Source organism: Triticum aestivum, chromosome 4B, assembly GCF_018294505.1.
Source record: "Triticum aestivum cultivar Chinese Spring chromosome 4B, IWGSC CS RefSeq v2.1, whole genome shotgun sequence".
Lineage (NCBI taxonomy): Eukaryota > Viridiplantae > Streptophyta > Magnoliopsida > Poales > Poaceae > Triticum > Triticum aestivum.
The window spans coordinates 567,659,533-567,687,345 of NC_057804.1; the positions used below are offsets into that span (position 1 = coordinate 567,659,533).

The 27,813-nt window shown below is 45.6% G+C and overlaps 2 protein-coding genes across 2 annotated transcripts; both read left to right on the forward strand.

The window, feature by feature from the left end:
* Positions 1–6,464: 6,464 nt before the first annotated feature.
* On the forward strand, positions 6,465–8,975 carry LOC123093299 (uncharacterized). The gene is made up of 3 exons (XM_044515219.1): positions 6,465–6,753; positions 7,475–7,548; positions 8,534–8,975. The coding sequence occupies exons 1-3, from the start codon at positions 6,568–6,570 to the stop codon at positions 8,610–8,612; spliced, it is 339 nt and encodes a 112-aa protein (XP_044371154.1). The 5' UTR covers positions 6,465–6,567; the 3' UTR covers positions 8,613–8,975.
* Positions 8,976–9,404: 429 nt separating this feature from the next.
* Positions 9,405–13,565, forward strand: LOC123093298 (ribulose-phosphate 3-epimerase, chloroplastic). The gene is made up of 9 exons (XM_044515218.1): positions 9,405–9,751; positions 10,517–10,622; positions 10,861–11,001; positions 11,103–11,216; positions 11,866–11,944; positions 12,635–12,744; positions 12,825–12,881; positions 13,062–13,131; positions 13,217–13,565. The coding sequence occupies exons 1-9, from the start codon at positions 9,657–9,659 to the stop codon at positions 13,264–13,266; spliced, it is 822 nt and encodes a 273-aa protein (XP_044371153.1). The 5' UTR covers positions 9,405–9,656; the 3' UTR covers positions 13,267–13,565.
* Positions 13,566–27,813: the final 14,248 nt, after the last annotated feature.

Below are 27,813 nucleotides of genomic sequence, written 5' to 3' on the forward strand. Positions count from 1 at the left end.
GCATGGTACGGGCTCTCCAAATCCACTACCTCGAACCATATTGCCTCTCGGCGGAAATGATCCTTGTCCCCAAAGAGGACATCCATCTTGATCTTGCCGATTGGTGAGCAGTACAAGCCGGGTACGATGCCGTGGAACACAGTCCGGCTTGGCATGAGTTGGTTCGGCTTGATGTTGAGCTTCTCCATTGTATCTCGGTACAATATGTTGATACTGCTCCCGCCGTCTATCAGCACGCGGGAGAATCGGGCGGCACGCCTCTCCGTCGCCAGGGTGGCATCCAAAACCAGGGCATAGGAGCCAGGAGACGGCATCACCTCTGGGTGGTCGTCCCAGCTCCAGCTGATGGGCTTCTCTGACCAATGCATGAACTCAGGGTTACTGGAGGCGACCGCGTTGACTTCTTGCTGCTGTCGGCGCCGTCTGCGCCGATCTTCTGTCTGGCTGGTGAACACGAGTAGGCGGCTTGCTCGTCGGGGAACTCGTCTTGGATAGCTCCGACTGCAGGCCGAGCGGCCCGCTGCTGCGAGGCAGGAGGCGGCTGGCCTGCAGGCGGAGGCGGCACTAGCCCCTCGCCCTTGGAGATTCGAGTGAGCCAATGACACTTCTGTGTTGTATGGTTGGACGGCTTCGCGCCACTGTGGAACTTGCAGGGGGCGTCGAGGGTTTGCTCATAGGAGAAAGCCGGCTGCCAAGCCGGCCTACCGCCCTTCTGCTTCTTCGGAGCCGGCCGTCCCTCAGGCTGCTCCTCTTCGATCGTGGCCACCTGCCGGCTAGTGGAAGGCGGTATAGGGGCCTTGCGCTTGTGGTCGTTTTGATACGGGCGCCGGCTTGATTCTCCAGCCGGCGTCTTGGGAGCCGGTGTCAGCACTTTTCCGGAGGCGTCTACCCGGAGCTCGGTCTTCATTGAGGAGTCGGCTGTGGCATACTTGTCCGCGATGATCAGTAGCTCATCAAGGGTTGTCGGCTCGTCACAGAGGAGTCGGTGCTTGAGGAGAGTGCCCTCGCGGCACCCAGCGGTGAAGTACTCTATGGCCTGGACCTCGTGCACCCCTTCACAGGAGTTGCGGAGCTCAGCCCAACGCGTGAGGTAGTCGCGGGTTGATTTGTTGGGCCCTTGTACACACAAGGAGAGCTGTCAGGGCTTGGGAGCCCGCTTGTAGGTGCTGGTGAAGTTGCGTATGAAGGCTTCGGTGAAGTCTAGCCATCTGTTGATGTTGTAAGGCTTGAGGCTGTTGAGCCAGGTGCGCGCCGTGCCTTGGAGCATCAGGGGGACATATTTCATGGCAACGTGTCGATTGCCATTCGCTATGCAAACTGCGGTGGAGTAGTCGATCAACCAGTCTTCTGGCTTCACGGAGCCGTTGTACTTGGGCGTGTCTCTTGGGAGCGAGAACCCTTTGGGAAAGGGCTCGTCGCGGATGCGGGGGCCGAAACAAGGCGGGCCGACATCATCTTCTTCTTCCAGGGCCAGAGATCGTGCTAGGCGGTCGATTCGATGGCGGGCGTCATTTTCGCCGACTCCTTCACGGCGACCAAGTCGGCCGCTAAGAGTCGGATGCTCGACAGGCGGCGGGGTGGGATATCTTTCCCCGTGAGGCAGAGAAGGAGACAGATCGCCTCGTCGTTCCACTCCTCGGGGGCGGCCTTCTGCGTCGCGCTTGATGGTAATGCGAGTCCGGCTGCGGCTAGCAGCCGGCTCCTTCCATTGTCTTGCTCGGGCACCACCTGCAGTCGGCGTACGCGACGTCGCGCCGTGCTCTCGGCGAGGGGGGCTTCCAGCTCGGACGCCGGCTTCATGCCGTGCTGCGGCCGCATCGATCAGCTGCTGGATGCGTCTGGTCATGTAGGGGAGCTCATCGGCCCCCAGTCCGTTTAGCTCGTCAACGATCGACTGGGCGGCACGCAGATTCTCGAGGGGCGTGGCGTAGACTGGGCGGTCCGCTCCTAGCATGCTGGCGATGGCCGCGCCGCGTTTCTTGACGACGTCGACTCGGCTTGGCCCTTCTGGAGGTGGCGTGCCGAAGGCGGCGCGGTCGACTTCGCGCTGGTGGGCCTCCGTGAGGCATCTCATGATGGCTATCTTCTGGCCCTCCGCAAGAAGGGCAAGGCGGCGTGCCTCCAGCGCCTCAGCGTTAGCGTCCGCCGGGATGGGGGCGGACAGGTCATGCAATGCGGCCTGCAGGGCATTGTCGGCGTTCTCGTCGGAGGCGACGCCGTGGCTGATGACAAGCACTTCGGTGACGGTGCTGCCGCCACTGTTGGCTCGAGGGAGAGGGTCGTCGAAGACGATCACGTCGGAGGGGAAGGCGTCGAGCGACACCATGTCAGAATCGACAAGCATCGGGTTGGTGGAGCCGACCGACTCCAAGTCCGTGGTAGGCTCGCCGGAGACGTGGAGTTGGTCGAGGAGGCTGACGAGGCGGCTCTCGGGGCAGCCTGTGCCCGCGTCGGATGCGGGCTCGTCGGAGATGCGAGCCTCGCCAAGGAGATCGGCGAGGCAGCTCGCTGCGCAGGCGTCGTCGATGCTTTGCAGCGCGTCGGGGCAAGCGCCATCGGGCATGCCGGGCTGGCTACGCTCGCTGGGGAGGAAGAGGGTTCCCGTCTAGAGCAGGTCTCCAGATGACGGTGCACCTGGCCCCATGGTGGGCGCCAAATGTTGGGTGGTAGGTGCGACATATGCCAATGGATGGCTTATCATTGCGGGAGCTAGTAAGACATCGCCGATGCCTAGAAATGGGATAAGGCGAAGACATGCACGCCGGCGGATCTTACCCAGGTTGGGGGCTCTCCGTGGAGATAATACCCCTACTCCTGCTTTGCGGGGTCTCCGCATGATCACTAGATCGATAAGAAGCTACAAGAGGCTCCTTGAGCTGTTCGGTGGGAGGAGGAAGAAGGGCAAGGCTATCTCTCTTCTCTCCCTATGGTAGTGTCTAAAACTCTCTAAGGTCAACCCTTTGCATGGGTGTCCCGGGGGGTTTATATAGGCCTACCCCCCGGGTACAATGGTAATCCGGCCTGGGCGTGGGTCCAGGCCGTCAGTGTCTACGTCCGCCGGCTTCTGGGGCCCGTCGACTGGTGGGTCCCGCCGGCTGCCGGCCCATTGGCCGGCAGGCCGGCCCCACCGCTTGGGGGGTCTTGTCGGGGGCTGGTTAATGTCGCCTCGCCTTTGATGACGAGGGCTTTATCGAGGTAAGCATGGCTACAGTGTCGCCGCCTTGCGGGCGCTCACTGTAGCCTTACCTCGTCTTGGCTGCTTAATGGTGCGCTTGCCCCGGGGAGGGGAGCAAGCCGGTTGCAGGAAGCCAGCCTGGCCTTAGGCCGGCTAGGGGAGGCCAGGCCGCCTTCGGATGTCTCTCTGACCGAAGGGGCCCGCCGCATCTGGGCCGTACCAGCGGCCCGTCGTGGATGGCGTCATGATTCGCATGGCAACAGTGCCTCGCCGGACAGGAGATGTTCGCCCTGTACGGCGTACTGTAGCCACGCTTGTTCCGAGATTCGGGGGTGGCAGGGTCCACTGTAGCCACGCCCCGTCTCGTCACTGTTATGGGGGGTTGACTATAGGGTGCAGCCCATGGCCGCCTGCCATGGGCCGGCTTTCTTGGTGCCGGCCCTTCATGGGCCGGCTTTCTTGGAGTCGGCCCTGTTGTGGCGTCCCCCAAAGATTGTTTACGGCCGGGCCGCCTTCCACTAGTCGGCCTAGGTGATAGTCGGCCGGAAGAAGGCGGCCCCGTGTCTTGGGCGCTTCAAGGCTCCGTCGGCCCATTGTTTTTTCTGAGGGCCAAAGGGAGCCGGTTAGGCTACCCATGGTCATTTACTCCGACAGTCAGCTTTACTTGTAGCCCAAGTCAAGCTGCCGCGTGCGTTTGAAATCTGACCGTTGGACATGTGTCAGTTCCTTAGTGACCCAGGGTCATTTTGGACAAATCAAGTCGGGTTGCCTTCTGGCTATAAATAGCCCACCCTCTACACCATAAATTGGTGGTTGCTCAGAGTTAGTGCACGGCTTTTGTCGTTTGAGAACAACCCACCTCCGAAGCCTTTGAGAGAGTAATCCTTGCGAGGACAAAGCCCAAAACACTCAGAGCCAAAGAGTGTTAGGCATCACTGAAGTCTTTCTATCTGCGTGATCCAAAGACTTATTACACTTGAGGACTGTGAATCCTCCAGCCGGTTAGGCGTCACGTTCTGAGCATCTAAGAGTCATTGTGGATTACCGGTGAACGAAGTCTGTGAAGGTTTGGAAGTCTCCCTTGAAGACTTACCAGAGTGATTGGGCGAGGACTAAGTGTTCTTAGCTCAAGGGGAATAAGGTGAAGACGTGGTCTTTTGAGTTGAATCTCAGCCTCCCTAACCAGACGTACAATTGTCACAGCAACTGGAACTGGTCCAACAAATCCCTGTCCTCTCCGAGCAACTGGTTCCATCTTTCACCTCTCTTTACTTACAGTTTGTCTTCGTGAAGTCATTACCTATTTGTATGATCTGATTGACTTCACTGAGTGAAGACTATTTACTGTTTGGCTTCATACTATCTTCCATCCCGATCCATACCTAGCTGCTGATAGTCTTCGTGCTTTCACTACATTGCTTACTTGACTATGGCTTGTCTAGTGTAGTTTACCTTCCGCTGCATATCAATAGGTTCATTTCTATTGTTTGTCTTCAAAGCATTCGTGTTTTGAAGACTTTCATAAAAATCGCCTATTCACCCCCCCCCCCTCTAGTCGAATACTAGCACTTTCAGTGCAATATGTTGGTTCAAGGAGCTCCAACTATTTCTATGACTAGAGAAGTCATTCAAGCCATATTTTCCTTCAAGATAACAAAAATGCCTGGGAGCATCCCTGTCGATTGAATAATATCAGAGAGATAGAGCGCTACTGTCTTACATTTTTCAATATCCCTACCTTTATTTTCATTTTTATGATAATTGTGGTATTTAAAAAATTAGAATGCCTCATGTGATGATGTGTGGATTTTGCATCCCATATAATCTCCAATTAGACTCGATGTCATAGTAATTCTTTTTTTAATCAATGCTTGTCATGAAGTAGAGCTTATTTTGTGGATGGATGCATTTGTTTATGTTTCCAGGCTTTTAGTTTTTCACTTATAATATTGAGTTGATTCCTATGAGGGGCGGCGACCCATGCTGGACGCGTGCATGAGGGGAGTGTCGTTGACGTGGTACGGGAGACGTCACATGAAGAGAGGGGAGGGTGAAAAACTGGTGGATTGCAAATGTTTGGATGTGCTCGATCAAAGATTGGTATGCATGCTTGAACAATAGTACTTATGTTACCTGAGGAGTAATGTAAGATGCATCGAAACATGGTGGACATGCTTCGTGACGGAGCTGGCTGAGAGATATCAGGGGTGATGTTGAGGCCGACGACAGAACAAATGGCCAAATGGGGTTTCTCGGTGCGAGTGAGCAGGCTGATCGGTTCCTGTAGAGCAATGCAATGTTGCAGCAACAACGTATTGGGTTCCATTTTTAGGCGGAGAAGAAGTGATTAAGGCATGTGCACGATTCATTTGTTCCTTCATTGGATCCTCCCTTATTTCACTCAACTTAGATTCATTTATTTTTGCACTTACTCATGGTTGACGAATCGAGAAATTTAGTGACATTAATTGTATTGAGGAATATCATATATCCATAAAACTCAGATACTTTTTCAATAGAACATGATCATGATGAGCCAGTAAGATTTTTAATTTTTACAATGCCTGTGGCAACGCACGGGCATTCTACTAGTTTATATAACCGAAAACTGTTTTTAAATACGAATTCATTGGTATAACTTTTGCTCCCGCCACAATTGACCTAGTTGGTTAAATTTATGGTCAAAGTTGAAGCACAGGAACCGATGACGCACTATATTTTGGAACGAAAGGATATAAAATATACTTAAAAATAGATTGTCGTTCAATATAAAATTAAAAATTGGTCCCGATGGGGATTGAACCCCTTTTTTGAACATCAGTACAGATACAAGCGCATACATTCACCCCTATGAACGCACACATGCACATCCTACCCCTATGAGCACATCTGAAAGACTGAGCCGGCATATCATCTTGAAATTTATGAAGTCAGTGTAGGCACCTCGTCATCGACGGAAACGTCTCCTCCCACTGAATGCGCATCGCCAGAAATCCTAAAATAAATTCAGAAATAAATGCGAGCATCAGGATTTAAACCCTGATGGCTGGGAATACCATAGTCCCTCTAACTATCCAAACACAGGTTGGTTTGTGATGGGGATTGAACCCATGACCTTCCGTTTATTAGACGGATACTCTAACCAGCCGAGCAAAGGAACCCAAACGTATAACATTACTAAACTGATAAAAATTAAAATTATTGGATTGGATTAGAGAAAACGATGGCGAACCTTTAATTTAAAACAAATTTTCTGTCGCTAACCATCCGATGATCCGATCCGATCCCCCGGATAAAACTGGACGGCCAGATCGGCGCCTCTCTCACTCTCCTCCTGACCTCGCCGAAACCCCCCTTCCAAACACCTACTCCCCGAACCCCGAAGGCGATCCATGGCGGCGGCGGGTTGGCTCCGGCGAGCGGCATCGGCGGTGGCGCTGCCTCGCATGCCGTCTGGACTCACCATCATGCCAGCCCCTCCCCCCGCTCCTCTCCCCGAGGCTCAGTCCCTCGTGCTCCCCGGCCTCGGCGCTGCCATCGCCCCCGCGATGGAACTCATGGCCGTCCCCAAGAAGAAGGTCTCGTGGCTTATCCCCCCGTTTTATCCGTGTTATGCTTGTCATTTACATGTGCGTGCTCTGGTTTCGGTGATCTCTTTGCGATTGCTGTAACGTAGTACTAAGATTCTAAGAGGATGCACTCTAGGTGTTCGGTGAAATGCCTGGTGCGTAGAAACTGGAAAGTGAGACATGTCGAAATGTTTCACCAGTGGAACATAGTTTATAGGATTATGGTGCAGGTCACCTGCTTGTTGATTACTCCCTCCGTCTGCAAATACTTGTCATCAAAATGGATAAAAAGAGATGTATCTAGAACTAATATACATCTAGATACATCCCCTTTTATTCATTTTGATGACAAGTATTTCCGGACGGAGGGAGTACTTGGTAGTTCAGTGATAGATATAGTGTTTGGCTTTTAAGTCAATTTCAGTTAGAGCACAAAGTCTTATTCAGGGGTATGTTGTTTATACTGATGTTTGAAGACATGAGTTCTAGTAGTCAAACACATTTTTTCATTCATGTACATGCAAATTTGCCAGAATGTGATGAACGAATTGATATTCATATTACCAACATATGGAGAGCCTACAATCCCACACCCTCAACACTACTTATTGGGATGTCATATTTTGGCCTGCTATCTATGTGTTCTTCAGACAGATTGTTCTTTGGTTTCTGCTTGTTGTCCTTGTACATAATCACCATTGCTGCCCTCATTCTTTCTTGTGCGTTTCAGATCTCAAAATATAAGAGGGGTTTGAGAAATGGACCCAGAGCCCTGAAGCCTGTTCCAGTAATTGTCCGTTGCAGGTACAGTTAGAACTTGAGATATGCTCGTCGACGCTTCTAATTTGTTGTGTTCTCGCTAACTTTGTAATGAATCATTGTTGTATAAAAACAAATATCACATTTCCTTGTGTAACAGTATTCTTGATTCTGATTGTTTTACTACTTAGTTAAACAACTGTTAGACTGGTTAGATGTAAAACCTGTCTTTTAGTGATACAATTACCTTTTTCGAATGTAGAGAGAATGTCTTATATGCCACTTTGAGTTTGTGTATGTTATATTTTCTGTCGGAAAAACATATGGCACTGATGTTCCTTTTAATGCAACACAGAGAAGACCAACGTATGCATTTTTGCTACCACTTTTACAGTCCAAATCCAGATAAGTCTATAATAGGATCTCATATTTTTGTAGTGGAAGTGGTGTAGAACCAGGGTATTTTTATCTTTCCCCCACATTGATCGCTGAAAGTAGCATAGGTCATTGAAGCCACATGTTTCCAGTGGTACAAATACACAAATAGGCAAACTTGGATGTCATGGACATTTGACATTTCACAAGCTCTCAGTGGCATATAAGAAAGATATTTCCTCTAGAATGTAATGCTACCATTAGGCAGTAGCTGGAAAGTTTAGGTTTTAGTGGAGCCACAGAATTTCAGGCACCTTCAGAATTTCATAAGTTCAGACAGTAGGCCACGTGATGTTTGACATTTACAGCATTACAACATCATATCAGTTCTTCCAAGAGGATTCAGAAACTGCCTACCTCATCTCAGTTCCAGATTTGTTGTCCTTTGATCTGTGCTAGTAATATTTCTTTTCATGCAACTATCTTCATGCCATTGTTCTACGTCACCGTTCGGGAATGCGGAACATAGAAAATGAATCCAGTGAACACCAGTAATGAGCATTTTTCAGTGCCACAAGCAAGTTACATCTACATGCCCCTGCTGTGGTATGTTGAGAAGGGCGTGACTGACTGGATATGATTTTGCGCTTTTCAGGTGCTGCGGGCGAGTGAAGCTGCCCCACTTCTACTGCTGCAGCGGAGAAAAAGGGAACGCCGGCGACTCCAGCTCATAAACACCGGCTTTGCGCACGAAGCCGTGGCAGGACATCTTAGTGCAATGGAAATCACCAGATATCGCTTTGTATTCCGCTGCCTTCTCTTTGCGAGCAGTAATCTACATAGACTTTAGTTTGATTTGCATAATCCCATGGCGAACTTTAGTGATGGTCTTTGCCAGGAGCGTGGGTGCTCTCTGAGATGAGTGATGGTTGATTATGTGTTGCTACCTTTCAGTATGTAGGACGCCCCGTTCCTATATCAAAATAAAAGGGGAAAACGGTAGCGTGTCTTTGTTTTGATCATCATATAGAACCGAGAAATTAGACGTCTGTTCCGTCTCCCATGGAAAAAAGAAGAAGATAAATTGGATTTGGACATTTTGGTTGTGACCGGTTTTTTTTTTGTTTTGAAAGTTAGCAGGAGAGGCCGATCGGTTTATTAGAGGAAAACTGGGTGAAAACCTTTACGATGGAAGGAAAACCGGGCGAAAACCTTTACGATGGCTGTGAGCGTGTGTTGCCTGTACTGATAGTACAGACGGAAACCGGTACTCCAGTTTCATGGGCTGTAAAAATTGGCAGACCAGGAAAGAAATAGATGCCGCTGCGAGATCTGGGGTGCCATTTCTGTCCATTTCGTGCCGATGCGATATCGTGCGCGGCACAGGCGCACGGCACACACACGCATGACACATCCAGGGGGCAAATCTCGTCAGGTAGGCGACGAAACGGCGGTCGTTGGCTCGGCTCGGCCGCCAGCCCGCGGCCACCAACCAAAACAATCCCCCCGAACCGACGGAGCGTGCCGCGCCGAGGAAAGGAAGCCCCCGACCCCGGAAAGGCGCTGCGAATTCTGTGTGGCTATGGGGTCAGCGAGCAGATAACGAAACGGAGGCTGCGGCTGCGCCCGGCGATTCCCCCCCTGCCCCTCTCGTAGGCGCGCGCGCGTAGCCCCCACCAAATCGGCCAGCGCTTCCTTCCATTCCGCCAGAGGCAGAGCGGCAGCGAGAGAGAGAGAGAGAGAGAGAGAGTTTTGGTTGGTGGACACGCACAGTACAGATGGCGTCGCCCTCCTCCTCGCTCTGCTCCAGCCTCGGCTACCCGCGCGCCGCCTCCCTCGGCGCCCGCCGCCGCGCCGGCTTCTCCTCGTCCAGGTACGCCGTCCGCTTCCCCGCCCCGCCACGCCACGTCAAGGCCTTTTCCCCTCCTTGCTGTATCGGCGCCCGCACCGCGAGGTAGGTGGGCAGGTAATAATACGCCTCGCGCTGGCGACTGGATCCCCGTTCGGCTCGGCAGCAATCTCGAGCTCCTTGTCCTGACCAAACCGATGGCACCGAGCAACAGAGCCTGTGCGGGTGGAAATGGGCTACACCGTCGCCCGCGCTGCAGTATGTTTCCGGAATTGGTTGCGCTGGTCCGAGCTCGACGACCCCGGGGATCGGGCCACTCCTGCACGGTAGCACCAAATTAGCTCGTCATCGCAGGCACGGCAGCTAGAGGTTGGTTCTGTGTCATGAGCCTCTGAAGAAAGGGTTCCAGTTTGGGGATAGCATTGGGGATGTCTGTTCCATCTTAGCTCTGTGTGTGTGTGTGTGTGTGTGTGTGTGTGTCTGCTTGTGTAGCAACCAGTTGACTCAACGTTTTTCCGTCTCTTCAGTGAAACCGTATATGCTAGAGTCGCCAATTCATAGATGGGGATTCTGTACTCTGAAAATGATGCTAGATCATGTTTGCATAAGCTTAAGCTGAACGCATGTCTCTGTCATTCCTTAAGCGGTCTCTCTTCGTGTTGCCTGTTAACAAGGGAAGGGGCAAGACAAAGTTTCTAGTCAGCTCACCTGCTGATGACTACAATATCGGTTTGGGTGTCGTCTCGTTCAGTTCTGAATTCTAGACTTTGTTTTATTCATGGTTTCCAGGAAGCTATTCCAAGTGAAGGCATCAAGGGTCGACAGTTTCTCCAAGAGCGACATCATTGTGTCCCCTTCCATTCTCTCTGCAAACTTCGCCAAGCTTGGTGAACAGGTCTGTCGACATACTAACATCCACCGCACCACAAAGCTCTGACTTGATCACTCCACTGAACATGAATTATGAATGTCTGGAAGAATGATCTAGGGTACTATCGGTCTCATAGCTTGGTATGGTGAATTGGCTCTATGAACCAACACCAGCATGATACAAATTATCTTGCAGGATGTCACTGCAGTTTGTTAAAATCATAGTTCACACTCATCTTGTGACAGAGTTTTAATATTACTAGGTAAAAGCTGTGGAGGTGGCAGGATGTGACTGGATTCATGTTGATGTCATGGACGGTCGCTTTGTGCCAAACATCACGATTGGACCATTGATTGTTGATGCTCTGCGTCCAGTGACTGATCTTCCATTGGATGTGCATCTGGTACTTAATGAGAATCCCGAGTGAAGTTCTCAGTGTTTGTGTGCTGTAGTCTCACCCCCATTAATCCTTCTTATTATGGCGTTTGTGATTTTTAATTACAGATGATTGTGGAACCTGAGCAGCGAATTCCAGATTTTATCAAGGCAGGTGCTGATATTGTTAGCGTCCACTGTGAGCAAACAGCAACCATCCATCTGCACCGAACAGTCGACCAGGTAAACATTCTCTAGATGTCAATCCACATGTTAATACTTCAGATAATAGAGTTGAATGTGAACAACTTCAACTGTCTTTTTTATTCTATTTCCATTTCTGATATTCTTTTTTGCTACTTAATTTTTACTACTGTTTATAGGTTTGCTATAGTTGTACAGTTAGTACCAATCAGTGTTGTACCTGACAATAATGCTGTATTTTCTGTTCATGTGTGAAGTGCGAATCCCTTATGAATTGAATGATGTTTTTGCATTATATATGCTGGATTATCACTAGGCTACTATTGTGGGAGGAGCATATATTCTACTTGCTAGTGTTTTAGTATTACACCTACAACTGATACATTCTTTGATGCACTGTAATGTAGGACCACTTTGCACACCAAGTTCTTTTTAGATCTTTTAATATCCTAGCGAGAATGGTTTATTTGTACCTTGTCAAGTAACCATCAGCAGCCAGCTACGTAAGTCACATAATGTGGTGGTAAGGGCTGTAATATGCCTTGATGCCTGTCATCTGCCTAACTGTAGTTTCACCTAATACCATATTCATTTTTCTGAGCTAAAACTAAATGGCTGGTGCTTGTGAGTAATTTTAATGTCATGGAAATATCCAGAACAATTGTATTCATCTCGTATATTTTGCCAGATTAAAAGTCTAGGAGCAAAGGCTGGAGTTGTCTTGAACCCCGGGACCCCACTCAGTGCGATAGAATATGTACTTGAATGTAAGAATCCTTCTCTCTCCAATACTGATGGTTTCTTGGGATGTGCTTAAGGTTTGGAAAATCAATTGATGGTACCATATTACTCCCTCCATCCCATAATATAAGAGCGCTTTTGACACTAGACTAGTGTCGAAAGCACTCTTATATTATGGGACGGAGGGAGTAGTATTTACACTAGAATGACGACTGATGAAGGACTGGTGAAAAATTTATTCAGAGTATGCATGTGATTCTGTAGATACTATTTAGCTACTCATCATGCTTTACTTTCATCAGCGTAAGCATAACCATAGTAGCATTTTAGTTGGGATGAAAATTGTACTGCTTCTGGTGGGACTTTGTGACAATTTTTATTACATGACCATCTTGTGACTACCCACATGTACTCACATGGTGTTCCTTGGATAAGATTAATTAATGGGATTCAAAGTGAAAGTTCCAAGGCTTTCTTAGTGTAACATAGACTCTGCACCTTTTTTACATATTTCCATGTAACGGTGTTATGCCTTGGATAAGACTAATTGCAGTAAAACTTAGTTTGCGTTTCTAACTGTGTCTTATGCTCGACAAGTAAACATCTCTGTAGTTTATAACTAGACTGAACAAGACATATACCATCTTTCATGATTATCTTGAGCATTCACCATGTACTGACAGCTGACAAGCTATTGCATTTGTTTGCCTGTGCAGCTGTTGATCTGGTATTGATTATGTCAGTCAATCCTGGTTTTGGTGGGCAGAGTTTTATTGAGAGTCAAGTAAAGAAAATCGCCGATTTGAGAAAATTATGCGAAGAGAAGGTATATATCCCTTATGTTCTTGTAGGTGTTATCATGCGCTGGTGTTTAAAATGTTCAAACCCAATTTCGTAATATTTTAGGGAGTGAACCCCTGGATCGAGGTTGATGGCGGAGTCAGTCCCAAAAACGCCTACAAGGTGACCTTGTTTTCTCCTCTGTTATCGTCTCACCACTAATTTCTATTCTGATTTTTCCATGGCATCATTTTCCTTGTGCCCTCTCCTATGTGGATGTGCCCGTGTCACAATCCTAGGCTAGCAATTTTATCCAGCTAGGTACTGATTTTGTTGTTCCCCCTTCACTCTACCAAATGACAGGTCATTGAAGCTGGAGCGAATGCCCTTGTTGCTGGTTCTGCGGTCTTCGGAGCTAAAGACTACGCTGAAGGTATGGCTCCTTCCAGCGGCATCTGTTTTTGATCATGTACCGTGTAAAGTTTTTTAAATATTGATTTCCTCTTGTAAATATGCAGCTATCAAAGGAATCAAGACCAGCAAAAGACCTGTAGCCGTAGCAGCATGAAGAACCGGAGTATGAGCATGTTACGCTGTGTAACATTTTTTTTACCATTATCGTGGTTTGCAATGCATAGGTGCCTTTCACTGTCAAGCCATACGTTGTATCACAGAGATCACCATCATCAGATAGGGAAAAAGAGGCAGCACAGAAAGATAGTTTCTTTTTCCAGTTGTCTGCGACTGCGAGGATGTGTATATCTTGTACTATGTCCACTCCATAACAAGGGCAACGAACGACGTGTCCTGTGTGATAACATTACCGCGAGCTCAGGATTGTTCATAATTAAGCAACTCCTCCTCTCATCTTTCATCTTTGTACCATCAGTCTAGTGGTCCATGGTAATTGACTGAAGAAAACCTTGCTGATACAAAGCAAAGCAGGCATCCATTTGATCCGTGTTCAAATAATAATGCTCACATCTATGCACGTCCAGCGAAAATTTAGTCTGACTCGCACATTTCATCTGTGTTCTCGTTATCGTATTGCCTTGTAGAGCTATCCTTTTTTTTAGTGATCCATGCACAGTTTTTTTGTAGGAAAACATTCGCATCTGTGTTCTCATCGTATAGTTTTTTTAAGGGGTCCTTATGGTGGTATATAGCTTTTTTTTGAGGGGCTTATGGTGGTATAGCTTTTTTTTAGGGGTGAAGCCAATTTATTCATCAAAGTCCACAAAGCGTGGGATACAAGCCGGAGCCTGGGGTTGGCCTAACCAGATGTGGCGCCCCGGCCCTAGTGAGAGTGAATACTTGGCAAGTTTATGTGCGTCTTTATTAGCCGCACGACCTTCAAACATAAAATTACAAACGAAAGAAGAAGCTCTACTTCTAATCTCTTGAATAATTGCAGTGTTTCTGCCCATGTGTGATTTTGAGATATCACTAACCACTTGCTTAGCGTCGGAGGCGATGATCACATTATTCAGGTTGAGGTCTTTAGCTAGGGCAAGCGCTTCTCGGCATGCAATTGTCTCCAAAATCGTTGGGTCGTCCACTCCAGCAATGACCAGCGCTAAGCTCCCCAGGTAGTTGCCTTGTTAATCCCTACAGATCGCAGCGGCTGATCCTCCCCTCCCAGCTCTGACATTGGCGTCAACGTGAATTTTGAACCAACCCGCAGGTGGAGCAGGGAGGCCGCCTCTCGCTGTGGGTTCCTTGTTTTCCAGCACCTCGAGATCAGCTATAAATCTCCTGACAAATTCAGTGGTGGCCTGTGGGGTTTAAAAATCCCTTCGTGAATTGCCTTCCGATGGGCAGTCCATATTGCCCATAACGTGACCGCTAGCAGCAAAACTGATCATGTGAGAGGGATTCCATAAGTGTTAAAAGCCATAGCTTGGCTTTTGGTTCGGTGGTAGCAACAAGAGCTTGGGCAAGATCATCATCAACCAACGCCCACACACATCGGGATGATGTACAGTTTAGCAGCGACTCCACACATCCCGCAAGCCGAGTTGTCTGACATATGTCTATGAGCTCGAACATCTTCTGTTGGGACGAACTGTCTTGATAATCGCCATAGGAACATTTTCACTTTCCCTGGTACCTTTGTGCTCCATAATGTTTTCCACGATCCTTCTTCTACTACTGTCGTTGAAGAGCCTGATGTGTTTTCGAACCAGGCCTTCCGACGCCTTCTGGTTTCTACTAGCATGCGATATGCTGACTTGACCGAGAAAACACCATTCCTTTCAAAGTTCCAGCTCCAGAAGTCATCAGTGTTGTGTGTGCATAAAGGAATGCTTAAGATGGTCTTAGCATCCATTGCCATGAATACCTGGTTGACGCGTTGGGCATCCCATGTGGCATTGGTGTTGTCAATCAGCTCCGCCACCCGGGTTGGTGGGTTGGTCACCCGGCATCCGTACGGGCGCATCATCTCGTCCCTCGGTATCCAGGTATCTGCCCAAATGTTGGTAGTTTCCCCATTGCCTATGCGGCGAATGATACCTTGCTTTAGCACATCTCGGCCTTCAACTATTGCCCGCCATACCTGACTTGGGTGGCCGCCCAGGTTTGCCTGCAGTATATCTGTGTCCAGGAAGTAGACGCATTTCAGGATGCGTGCACTGAGGGTTTCACGATTCTGAAGGAGTCTCCACGCTTGGCGTGCCAGCATAGATAAGTTAAAGAGCTCGAAATCCTTAAACCCGATCCCTCCCATACCTTTTGGCTCTGTCATAGACTTCCATGAGACCCAATGAGGTTTTCTCTCATCCTTAGAGCCCCACCAGAATTTACTTATGAGCATATTAAGGTGTTCCCACAATCCCCTCGGTAACTTGAAGCAAGACATAGAGAAGACCGGAACAACTTGTGCCACTGCTTTAACCAACACCTCTTTACCAGCGGTTGACATAGTATTCTCTAGCCAACCTTGCACTTTGCTCCACAAATGATCCTTCAAATATTTGAAAGCCCCATTTTTGGAATTTCCTATGTCAGATGGCATACCCAGATACTTCTCATTGAGTGTTTCATTTGGAACATTGAGAGAGTCTTTGATCACTTCCCGGGTGCTATCAGGGACACCCTTACTGAAATAGATAGAAGATTTCGCAAAGTTAATCCGTTGGCCCGAAGCTTCACAGTAACTATTCAGTACCAGGTTCACCTCTTCAGCACCAGCACTACTCGCCTTACAAAACAGCAGGCTGTCATCAGCAAATAACAAGTGACTTACCCGGAGCGCCGTAGGTGCCACTTGTAAACCACTCAGATTGGATGACTGATACGTCTCCAACGTATCTACTTTTCCAAACACTTTTGCCCTTGTTTTGGACTCTAACTTGCATGATTTGAATGAAACTAGCCCGAACTGACGTTGTTTTGAGCAGAACTGCCATGGTGTTGTTTATTGTGCAGAAAACAAAAGTTCTCGGAATGACCTGAAAATCCACGGAGATAACTTTTGGAAAATATAAAAAATAATCAAGGCCAGGGGGCCCACACCCTATCCATGAGGGTGGGGGCGCGCCCTCCCCCCCAGGGCGCGCCCCCTGTCTCGTGGGCCCCCTGATGCTCCACCGACCTCAACTCCAACTCCATATATTCCGTTTCGTGGAGAAAAAAATTAGAGAGAAAGTTTCATCGCGTTTTACGATACGGAGCCGCCGCCAAGCCCTAATCTCTCTCGGGAGGGATGATCTGGAGTCCGTTCGGGGCTCCAGAGAGGGGGATTCGTCGTCGTCGTCATCATCAACCATCCTCCATCACCAATTTCATGATGCTCACCGCCGTGCGTGAGTAATTCCATCGTAGGCTTCTGGGCGGTGATGGGTTGGATGAGATTTACCATGTAATCAAGTTAGTTTTGTTAGGGTTTGATCCCTAGTATCCACTATGTTCTGAGATTGATGTTGCTATGACTTTGCTATGCTTAATGCTTGTCACTAGGGCCTGAGTGCCATGATTTCAGATCTGAACCTATTATGTTTTCATGAATATATGTGACTTCTTGATCCTATCTTGCAAGTCTATAGTCACCTATTATGTGTTATGATCCGACAACTCCGACGTGACAATAATCCAGATATTTCTCGGTGATGACCTTAGTTTGAGGAGTTCATGTATTCACTATGTGTTAATGCTTTGGTCCGGTACTCTATTAAAAGGAGGCCTTAATATCCCTTAGTTTCCACTAGGACCCCGCTGCCACGGGAGGGTAGGACAAAAGATGTCATGCAAGTTCTTTTCCATAAGCACGTATGACTATATTCGGAATACATGCCTACATTACATTGATGAACTGGAGCTAGTTCTGTGTCACCCTATGTTATAGCTATTACATGAGGAATCGCATTTGACATAATTATCCATCACTGATCCAATGCCTACGAGCTTTTCACATATTGTGCTTCGCTTATTTACTTTTATGTTGCTACTGTTACAACTAATACAAAACTATTATCTTTACTTTTGCCACTGTTACCATTACTATCATACTACTTGCTACTAAATACTTTGTTGCAGATACTAAGTTATCCAGGTGTGGTTGAATTGACAACTCAACTGCTAATACTTAAGAATATTCTTTGGCTCCCCTTGTGTCGAATCAATAAATTTGGGTCGAATACCCTACCCTCGAAAGCTGTTGCGATCCCCTACACTTTTGGGTTATCAAGACTAATTTCTGGTGTCGTTGCCGGGGAGCATAGCTCTATTCTTTGAGTGACTTGGGATTTGTATCTGTTGATCACTATGAGGAACTTGAAAGACGAAAGAACCAAGATTTTTCCCTCAACTACGAGGGGAGGTAAGGAACTTCCATCTAGCTCTGCACTAGATTCTCCTTCTATTTTGAGTAAGCTTTCGACACCTAAACCTGCTACTGCTATGAATTCTGATATGTCGCATGTTATTGATGATGCCACTTCTGCTATGCATGATACTTATGACGAAACTACTTCTGTGAGTGATACTACTGTGCCATTAGGTGAATTTCTTAATGAACAACTTGCTAGGGCTAGAGAGAATGAAATTATTAATGCTGATATTATTGATGATAGTGATGATAAAAGTTCTCCCCCTGATTATGAATTGCATGTTGTTCCTGAGGGTTATGTTATGGATGAGGAAGCTGCTAGAGCTATTTTTGCTTCCAAAGATATATATGATCTTAAGAAGTTATTAGCTAAATGGAAGAAGAATCCCTTAATGCTAGAATGAAACCTGACCCCGCTTTTGCTACTTCACCTATCTGTGTTACTGATAAGGATTATGAATTCTCTGTTGATCCTGAAATAATTACTTTGGTTGAATCTGATCCTTTTTATGGCTATGAATCTGAAACTATTGTGGCACATCTTACCAAGTTAAATGATATAGCCACCCTGTTTACTAATGATGAGAAGTCTTGCTATTATTATATCCTTAAGATATTTCCGTTCTCATTAAAGGGTGATGCTAAAACTTGGTTTAATTCTCTTGATCCTGGTTGTGTGCGTAGTCCCCAGGATATGATTTATTACTTCTCTGCTAAATATTTCCCTACTCATAAGAAACAAGCTGCCTTGCGGGAAATATATAATTTTGTGCAAATCAAAGAAGAGAGTCTCCCACAAGCTTGGGGGAGGCTTCTCCGATTACTTAATGCTTTGCCTGATCATCCTCTTAAGAAAAATGAAATACTTGATATCTTTTATAATGGACTAACCGATGCTTCCAAGGACTACTTGGATAGTTGTGTTGGTTGTGTTTTCAGGGAAAGAATAGTCGACCAAGCTGAATTACTATTGAATAATATGTTGACTAATGAAAATAGTTGGACTCTTCCTGAGCCAATTCCTGAGCCAATTGAGACAACTCCTGAGCCTATTCCTAAACCAACTCCGAAGAAGAGGGATGTTCTATTTCTCAGTCCTGAAGATATGCAAGAGGCAAAGAAATCAATGAAAGAAAAAGGTATTAAAGCTGAAGATGTTAAGAATTTACCACCTATTGAAGAAATACATGGTCTTAATATACCGCCTATTGAAGAAACACATTGTCTTGATAACCTGACACATGTAGTAAAGGTAACTCTCTATAGATATGATAAAGTTGAAATTCCCTCTACTAAATTTCATAGCCCATGCTTAGATGAATTTGACGACTTTATGGCTAGACAAGAAAGTTTTAATGCTTATGTTGGTAAAGAATTAAAGAATAATGCTTTCGAGATAGGACGCTTGAGTGATTATATGGCTAGAGTTAAAGGTGAACTTAAACTCATTAGCAAATATGCTTCTATGGTTACCACTCAAGCTGAGCAAGTACTTAAAGCTCAGAGTGATTTGCTCGATGAATTAAATAATAAACATGACTTTGTTGTTAGAGTGGCTATTAGAACTGGTAGAATAACTCAGGAACCTTTGTATCCTGAAGGCCACCCTAAGAGAATCGAGCAAGATTCTCAAAGAAATAATTTTGAGGCACCTAGTTCTTCCAAAAAGAAGAAAAAGAAAAACAATAGGACTTTGCATGCTTCTAGTGAACCTGTTGTAGACACACCTGAGAATCCCAATGACATTTCTATTTCTGATGCTGAAACACAATCAGGTGATGAACATGAACCTAGTGATAATGTTAATGATAATGTCCATGTTGATGCTCAACCTAGCAAAAATAATGATGTAGAGATTGAACCTGCTGTTGATCTTGATAACCCACAATCAAAGAATCAATGTTATGATAAGAGAGATTTTGTTGCTAGGAAGCACAATAGAGAGAGAACCATAGGTTCAAAGACCCATGGGTTCAAAGACCCATGCCCTTTCCTCCTAAACCATCCAAGACAAAGGATGATGAGGATTTTGAGCGCTTTACTGAAATGATTATACCTATCTTCTTACATATGCGCTTAACTGATATGCTTAAAGTAAATCCTTATGCTAAGTACATGAAGGATATCATTACAAATAAAAGAAAGATACCGGAAGCTGAAATTTCCACCATGCTTGCTAATTATACTTTTAAGGGTGGAATACCAAAGAAACTTGGAGATCCCGGGGTACCAACTATACCATGCTCCATTAAAAGAAACTATGTTAAAACTGCTTTAGGTGATCTTGGAGCCGGTGTTAGTGTTATGCCTCTCTCTTTATATCATAGACTTGAATTGAATAAGTTGACACCTACTGAAATATCTTTGCAAATGGCTGATAAATCAACTGCTATACCTGTCGGTATTTGTGAGGATGTGCCTGTTGTGGTTGCAAATGTCACTATCTTAACGGACTTTGTTATTCTTGATATTCCCGAGGACGATAGTATGTCGATTATCCTTGGTAGACCCTTTTTGAATACTGCAGGGGCTGTTATTGATTGCAACAAAGGCAATGTCACTTTTCATGTTAATGGTAATGAGCATACGGTACACTTTCCGAGGAAACAACCTCAAGTTCATAGCATCAATTCTATTGGAAAAGTTCCAACTATCATTATTGGAGGTTTTGAATTTCCTCTTCCTACTGTCAAGAAAAAGTATGATATTCTTATTGTTGGGGATGTTCATATCCCCGTTGAGGTAACCTAGTGTTATTCGAAATTTCTCCGGTTCCGTGTTATTCGGAATGAGTTTGTTAACAAGACTTGATCAACCTTGTTAGTGGATTCATTTTGATGATCATGAGATGGATGAAACTAGAAGGCACAACCTTCTGTACCCTCTTTTTACTTTCTGTTATTTAGAATAAATAAAGCAAAAATAGTATTATCTGTCTGTTTTCTGAATTATCCGTGCAATAAAAAATATCCCGAAAATAAAAGTGCTCCAAATGCCCTGCAAATTTAGTATGATTTTTATGGAATATTTGAGGATTTTAGGCACTGAAAACACTGCAGGGGGGCAAGCACCTGGCCACGAGGGTGGAGGGCGCGCCCACACCCCCTGGGCGCGCCCCCCTATCTCGTGGGCCCATGGTGGCCCCCCTCCACTTATTCCTGCACACACACACTCCATCTTCCTCCCAAAAAATCCCCATCCAGCTCAAGCACGAGTTCTAGCTCATTTTGCTGCGATTTTCGATCTCCTTGCTCAAAGCTCCATTCACAAAACCGCTTTGGGAGATTGTTGCTTGGTATGTGACTCCTCCATTGGTCCAATTAGTTTTTGTTCTAGTGCTTTATTCATTGCAAATTTTTGCTGCATAGGTGACCCTATTCTTGAGCTTGCATGTCAAATTTATGAGGTCCCAAGTAATTCTAATGCATGATATAGGCTCTAGGCACTTGTAGGAGTTGTTGCTACCAATCGATTTTAGTTTTATTCACTTTTATTTTGAAGTTACTAAATTTTTTAGAAATTTTCAGAAAATGATAAGGAGATTTTTGAGGGGCTCTTCTAGCCAAGGCTCCCAGGATAAACAAGCTAAAGAGAAGGAAAAGGCCAAGTATAATCTTCCTCGTGTAGCGGAAGTACGGCCGTGTGAATGGCCTTGTGATAATTTCTTGAGAGAAGCCGGGATTTATGAAGACTTGTATTCTTTGATTGAAAATGCAGGCCTCACCGACTTCCTCCACGACCAGATCGATCAGTATCTCTTACTCACCAATACTTTCATGCAAAACTTTTATTATTATCCTAAGAATTCACCTCCATCAGTATCGTTTCATTTATATGATGAATTCAAAGAAATGTCTTTACGTAATTTTTGCACGGTATGTAGAATACCCTTTGAGGTCAGATTAGATGAACCCCATCGTAAAGATGTGGATGGCTTTGTTAATACTATCGCTGTAGAGGAGTCAAAGAAGGGTTCCGAGGCAAAAGTCTCTAGCATACACTTTCCTGTTTTACGCTACTTTGCCATATTTGCTAGTCGATGCTTAATTGGTCGTGGAAATAGTGGGAACTTCAATGTTCCTGATATTATTATTTTGTTCCATGCCTTGTTTGGTGATAATAGTTTTAGTATGGGTGCCGTTATTGCTAAACGGCTAAGCCTGAACCATACAAAAGGCCCCATCTTTGGAGGTATCTATGCTGCATGCCTTGCTAAACATTTTGAGATACCTATTAGGCACAATGAGAAAGAGGAGACAAAGTTGCCTCTTTCCACTTTAGATTACAGGAGCATGGTAGCACATGAGTTTATTATTCACAATGATGATAAGATGCTCTTGTATAACTTGAGATTATGATCCTGCCTGCGCCTTTGTTGTTTGATTTGACTGCAGTTAATTACCTTGTCTCGCCGGAAGTGGTGTACGCTCATCGAGGACGGGCATCCGCTCCAGAGCCTGAGCCGGAACCTCCACTGGACCCTTATCGTCCATCATCTTATCTGTGGGATCCGGAGGAGATCGCTAGTCAGTGGTATCCTGATGACACCCCTCAGTACACCGGGGAGAGTAGCCGCGGTCCTTGGCAATAGACCAACTTAGGCCAAAAGCCTAAGCTTGGGGAGTACATATTTCTCACCGACTTTACATTCATGTTCACACACTATTCCAGTTGTCGATGCTCATAGTCTTTCACTGTATTATCCTTGCTAGTTTATTTTCTTTTTCTAGCTTTCTTCTTGTGTGTTTGATAAACCTTAAGAAAAACCAAAAAAATTAGTTAGTTTAATTTCCATGCTTGTAGTAGTAATTAAAATGAAAACCCAAAAAGATTTCTCGTTCTTCTTTTACTTGTTGGGATCTTTCCCGTGTAAATAGTTTTATTTCTTTTCTTTCCTTTGGGGGTCGAGAGTAGAAGACCATAATGAAAATGTTTAGTGCCTCTCATATGCATGATTGTTGATTTAACTTAGAGCCCATATTACTTTGTCTTCTCTCTTGAATTGAATGCTTGTAGATTCCAACTTAGTCCAATGCACGTGTACTATTATTATTATACACACAGTTCGGTCGTGCAAGTGAAAGGCAATAATGACGATATATGATGGACTGATTGAGATGAGAAAAGCTGGTATGAACTCGACCTCTTTTGTTTTTGTAAATATGATGAGTTCATCATTCCTGATTCAGCCTATTACGAAGTAAACATATTTGCAATGACATTTAGAGATTATAGTTGCTTGTGCCATGCTTAATTAGCTATGAGTTATAATGGTTTACCTTGCGTGCCAACATGCTATTAAAATGATTATGATGTGGTATGATGGGATGGTATCCTCCTTTAAATAAATTGAGTGACTCGACTTGGCACATGTTCACGCATGTAGTTGAAACAAATCAACATAGCCTTCACGATATTTATGTTCATGGTGGATTATATCCTACTCATGCTTGTACTTGGTGTAAATTAATTTTAATGCATGTTCATGACTGTTGTCGCTCTCTCAGTTGGTCGCTTCCCAGTCTTTTGCTAGCCTTCACCTGTACTAAGCGGGAATACTGCTTGTGCATCCAAACTCCATGAACCCCAAAGTTATTCCATATGAGTCCACCATACCTTCCTATATGCGGTATCTACCTGCCGTTCCAAGTAAATTTGTATGTGCCAAACTCCAAACCTTCAAATGAAATTCTGTTTTGTATGCTCGAGCAGCTCATGTTTCAACTAGGGTTGTCTGTATCTTCCATGCTAGGTGGGTTATTCTCAAGAGGAGTGGACTCCGCTCCTCATTCACGAGAAAATGGCTGGTAACCGGGATGCCCAGTCCCATGATCAAAAAGATCAAAGCAAATCAAAATAATTAAACAAAACTCCCCCAGGGCTGTTGCTAGTTGGAGGCACTCGTTGTTTCGAGCAAGCCATGGATTGATGCTTGTTGGTGGTGGGGGAGTATAAACTTTTACCATTCTGTTTGGGAATTGCCTATAATGTATGTAGCATGGAAGATATCGCCATCTCATAGTTGTTGCGTTGACAGTGAAAGTATGCCGCTCAAAATGTTATTCATCTCTATTTTAAAATCGAGCTCTGGCACCTCTACAAATCCCTGCTTCCCTCTGCGAAGGGCCTATCTATTTACTTTTATGTTGAGTCATCACCTTCTTATTAAAAAGCACCCGCTGGAGAGCACACTATCATTTTCATTCATTGCTATTAGTTTATAATTGGGTATGACTTGACTGGATCTCTTTTACCATGAATTACAATGTTTAGTCAGTCCTTGATCTTTAAAGGTGCTCTGCATTTATGTTTTGCAGTCTCAGAAAGGGCTAGCGAGATATCATCTTGATTACCATATTATGATTGTTTTGAGAAAGTGTTGTCATCCGAGTTTTATTATTATTGCTCACTAGATGATTATGCCATTGATATGAGTAAATATGAGACCTAAGTGTTATTGTAAATATGGTTAGTTCATAATCTTTGCTGAAAACTTGAATGCTGGCTTTACATATTTATAACAACAAGAGCAAATAGAGTTTGTAAAAGTTTTTCTTTATCACTTTCAGTTTATCAACTGAATTTCTTGAGGACAAGCAAAGGTTTAAGCTTGGAGGAGTTGATACGTCTTCAACGTATCTACTTTTCCAAACACTTTTGCCCTTGTTTTGGACTCTAGCTTGCATGATTTGAATGAAACTAACCCGGACTGAGGCTGTTTTCAGCAGAACTGCCATGGTGTTGTTCATTGTGCAGAAAACAAAAGTTCTCGGAATAACCTGAAAATCCATGGAGATAACTTTTGGAGAATATAAAAAATACTGGCGAAAGAATCAAGGCCAGGGGGCCCACACCCTGTATACGAGGGTGGGGGGCGTGCCCTCCCCCTTGGGTGTGCCCCCTATCTCGTGGGCCCCCTGATGCTCCACCAACCTCAACTCCAACTCCATATATTCTGTTTTGCGGAGAAAAAAATAAGAGAGAAAGTTTCATCGAGTTTTACGATACGGAGCCGCCGCCAAGCCCTAATCTCTCTCGGGAGGGCTGATCTGGAGTCCGTTCGGGGCTTCAGAGAGGGGAATTCATCGCCGTCGTCATCATCAACGATCCTCCATCACCAATTTCATGATGCTCACCGTTGTGCGTGAGTAATTCCATCGTAGGCTTGCTGGACGGTGATGGGTTGGATGAGATTTACCATGTAATCAAGTTAGTTTTGTTAGGGTTTGATCCCTAGTATCCACTATGTTCTGAGATTGATGTTGCTATGACTTTGCTATGCTTAATGCTTGTCACTAGGGCCCGAGTGCCATGATTTCAGATCTGAACCTATTATGTTTTCATGAATATATGTGAGTTCTTGATCCTATCTTGCAAGTCTATAGTCACCTATTATGTGTTATGATCTGACAACCCCAAAGCGACAATAATCAGGATAATTCTCGGTGATGACCGTAGTTTGAGGAGTTCATGTATTCACTATGTGTTAATGCTTTGGTCCGGTACTCTATTAAAAGGAGGCCTTAATATCCCTTAGTTTCCACTAGGACCCCGCTGCCACGGGAGGGTAGGACAAAAGATGTCATGCAAGTTCTTTTCCATAAGCACGTATGACTATATTCGGAATACATGCCTACATTACATTGATGAACTGGAGCTAGTTCTGTGTCACCCTATGTTATAGCTATTACATGAGGAATTACATCCGACATAATTATCCATCACTGATCCAATGCCTACGAGCTTTTCACATATTGTGCTTCGCTTATTTACTTTTCCGTTGCTATTGTTACAACTACTACAAAACTGCTATCTTCACTTTTGCCACTGTTACCATTACTATCATACTACTTGCTACTAAATACTTTGCTGCAGATACTAAGTTATCCATGTGTGGTTGAATTGACAACTCAACTGCTAATACTTAAGAATATTCTTTGGCTCCCCTTGTGTCGAATCAATAAATTTGGGTTGAATACTCTACCCTCGGAAGCTGTTGCGATCCCCTACACTTGTGGGTTATCAATGACTCACTCTTGGATTTTAACAAGCACTACAGGCCCTCTGCTGCAAGCAAGAACAAATAAGGGCTGATTGGGTCCCCTTGTCTGATCCCTCTTGATGGTTCAAACTCCTCCAACTTATTCCCATTGAAAAGCACCGAGAACTTAACCAAAGTGACTAAGTTCCTAACTATATTTACCCACCTTTCCATGAAGCCTAGTTTCATCATCACCGCCCTCAGATAGGGCCACTCGACCCTGTCATATGCTTTCATCATGTCGATCTTGAGTGCAAATGACCGGTGCTTCTTTGATTTGTTCCTCTTCATAAAATGGAGACACTCATAAGCAGTGATAATGTTATCAGTTATCAAACGTCCAGGGACAAAGGCTGACTGCTCTGCAGATATTATATCAGGCAAAATCACTTTAAGACGGTTAGCAATCACTTTTGAAGCAATTTTGTAGAGCACGTTGCAAAGGCTAATCGGTCTGAACAGAGCTAATAAGGTGGGATTTTTTACCTTTGGTATTAACACAAGGACTGTTTCATTAATGCATGTTGTTGATTCTGTACCCTCCACTATCCTTAGCACTGCATTTGTCACTTCATTACCACAAACCTCCTAGTGATGCTGAAAGAAATGAGCTGGGTATCCATCTGGGCCTGGGGCCTTCATCGGGAACATTTGAAAAAGAGCTATTTTCACCTCCTCCTCTTTGCATGGAGCGTGCAATGAATCATTCATTAAATCAGTAACTTTGCATGGAATAGTATCCAGGACCAGCCCCATATTCGCTACACCTTCTGACGTGTAAAGATTTTTGTAAAACGACGTTGCCATAGTCTCCATCTCCATCACATTATCTGTCAACGTACCATCCGGACGCAGCAGTTCTTTGATTTGATTTTTCCTTCTTCGCCTACTAGCATGCTAGTGAAAAAAAGTAGGTGTTTTTATTGTTGGGGAACATAGTAATTTCAAAAAAATTCTTACGCACACGCAAGATCATGGTGATGCATAGCAACGAGAGGGGAGAGTGTGTCCACGTACCCTCGTAGACCGAAAGCGGAAGTGTTAGCACAACGTGGTTGATGTAGTCGTACGTCTTCACGATCCGACCGATCAAGTACCGAACACAAGACACCTCCGAGTTCTGCACACGTTCAACTCGATGACGTCCCTCGAACTCCGATCTAGCCAACCTTTGAGGGAGAGTTCCGTCAGCACGACGGCGTGGTGACGATTATGATGTCCTACCGACGCAGGGCTTCGCCTAAGCACCGCTACAATATTATCAAGGTGGATTATGGTGGAGGGGGGCACCGCACACGGCTAAGAGATCCAAGGGATCAATTGTTGTGTCTCCAAGGGGTGCCCCTCCCCGTATATAAAGGAGTGGAGGAGGGGGAGGGGCCCGGCCACCCTAGGCGTGCCCCATAAGGAGTCCTACTCCCACCGGGAGTAGGACTCCCCCCTTCCAAGTGGGAGTAGGAGAGGAGAGGGAGGGAGAGAGGGGGGGGGGAGGAAAGGGGGCATCGCCCCCCCTCCTTGTCCAATTCGGACTGGGGGAGGGAGGGGGCACGCGGCTGCCCTTGTCCACCCCTCCTCTTCTCCACTAGGGCCCAATAGGCCCATTAGTCTCCCCGGGGGGTTTCGGTAACCCCCCGGTACTCCGGTATATGCCCGATACTCCCCGAAACCATTCCAGTGTTCGAACATAGTCGTCCAATATATCAATCTTTATGTCTTGACCATTTCGAGACTCCTCGTCATGTCTGTGATCACATCCGGGACTCCGAACAACCTTTGGTACATCAAAACACATAAACTCATAATATAATCGTCATCAAACTTTAAGCGTGCGGACCCTACGGGTTCGATAACTATGTAGACATGACCAGACACGTTTCTAGTCAATAACCAATAGCGGAACTTGGATGCTCATATTGTCTCCTACATATTCTATGAAGATCTTTATCGGTCAAACCGCATTACAACATACGTTGTTCCCTTTGTCATTGGTATGTTACTTGCCCGAGATTCGATCGTCGGTATCTCAATACCTAGTTCAATCTCGTTACCGGCAAGTCTCTTTACTCATTCTGTAATGCATCATCCCGCAACTAACTCATTAGACACATTGCTTGCAAGGCTTATAGTGATGTGCATTACCAAGAGGGCCCAGAGATACCTCTCCGACAATCGGAGTGACAAATCCTAATCTCGATCTATGCCAACTCAACAAGTACCATTGGAGACACCTGTAGAGCAATTTTATA

Coding starts and splice junctions, on each gene's coding strand:
- LOC123093299 (XM_044515219.1), top strand. CDS start 6,568: ATGGCGGCGGCGGGTTGGCTCCGGCGAGCGGCATCGGCGGTGGCGCTG. Junction 6,754..7,474: donor TGGCCGTCCCCAAGAAGAAG/GTCTCGTGGCTT, acceptor TGTGCGTTTCAG/ATCTCAAAATATAAGAGGGG. Junction 7,549..8,533: donor CCAGTAATTGTCCGTTGCAG/GTACAGTTAGAA, acceptor TGCGCTTTTCAG/GTGCTGCGGGCGAGTGAAGC.
- LOC123093298 (XM_044515218.1), top strand. CDS start 9,657: ATGGCGTCGCCCTCCTCCTCGCTCTGCTCCAGCCTCGGCTACCCGCGC. Junction 12,745..12,824: donor GAAAATTATGCGAAGAGAAG/GTATATATCCCT, acceptor GTAATATTTTAG/GGAGTGAACCCCTGGATCGA. Junction 13,132..13,216: donor AGCTAAAGACTACGCTGAAG/GTATGGCTCCTT, acceptor GTAAATATGCAG/CTATCAAAGGAATCAAGACC.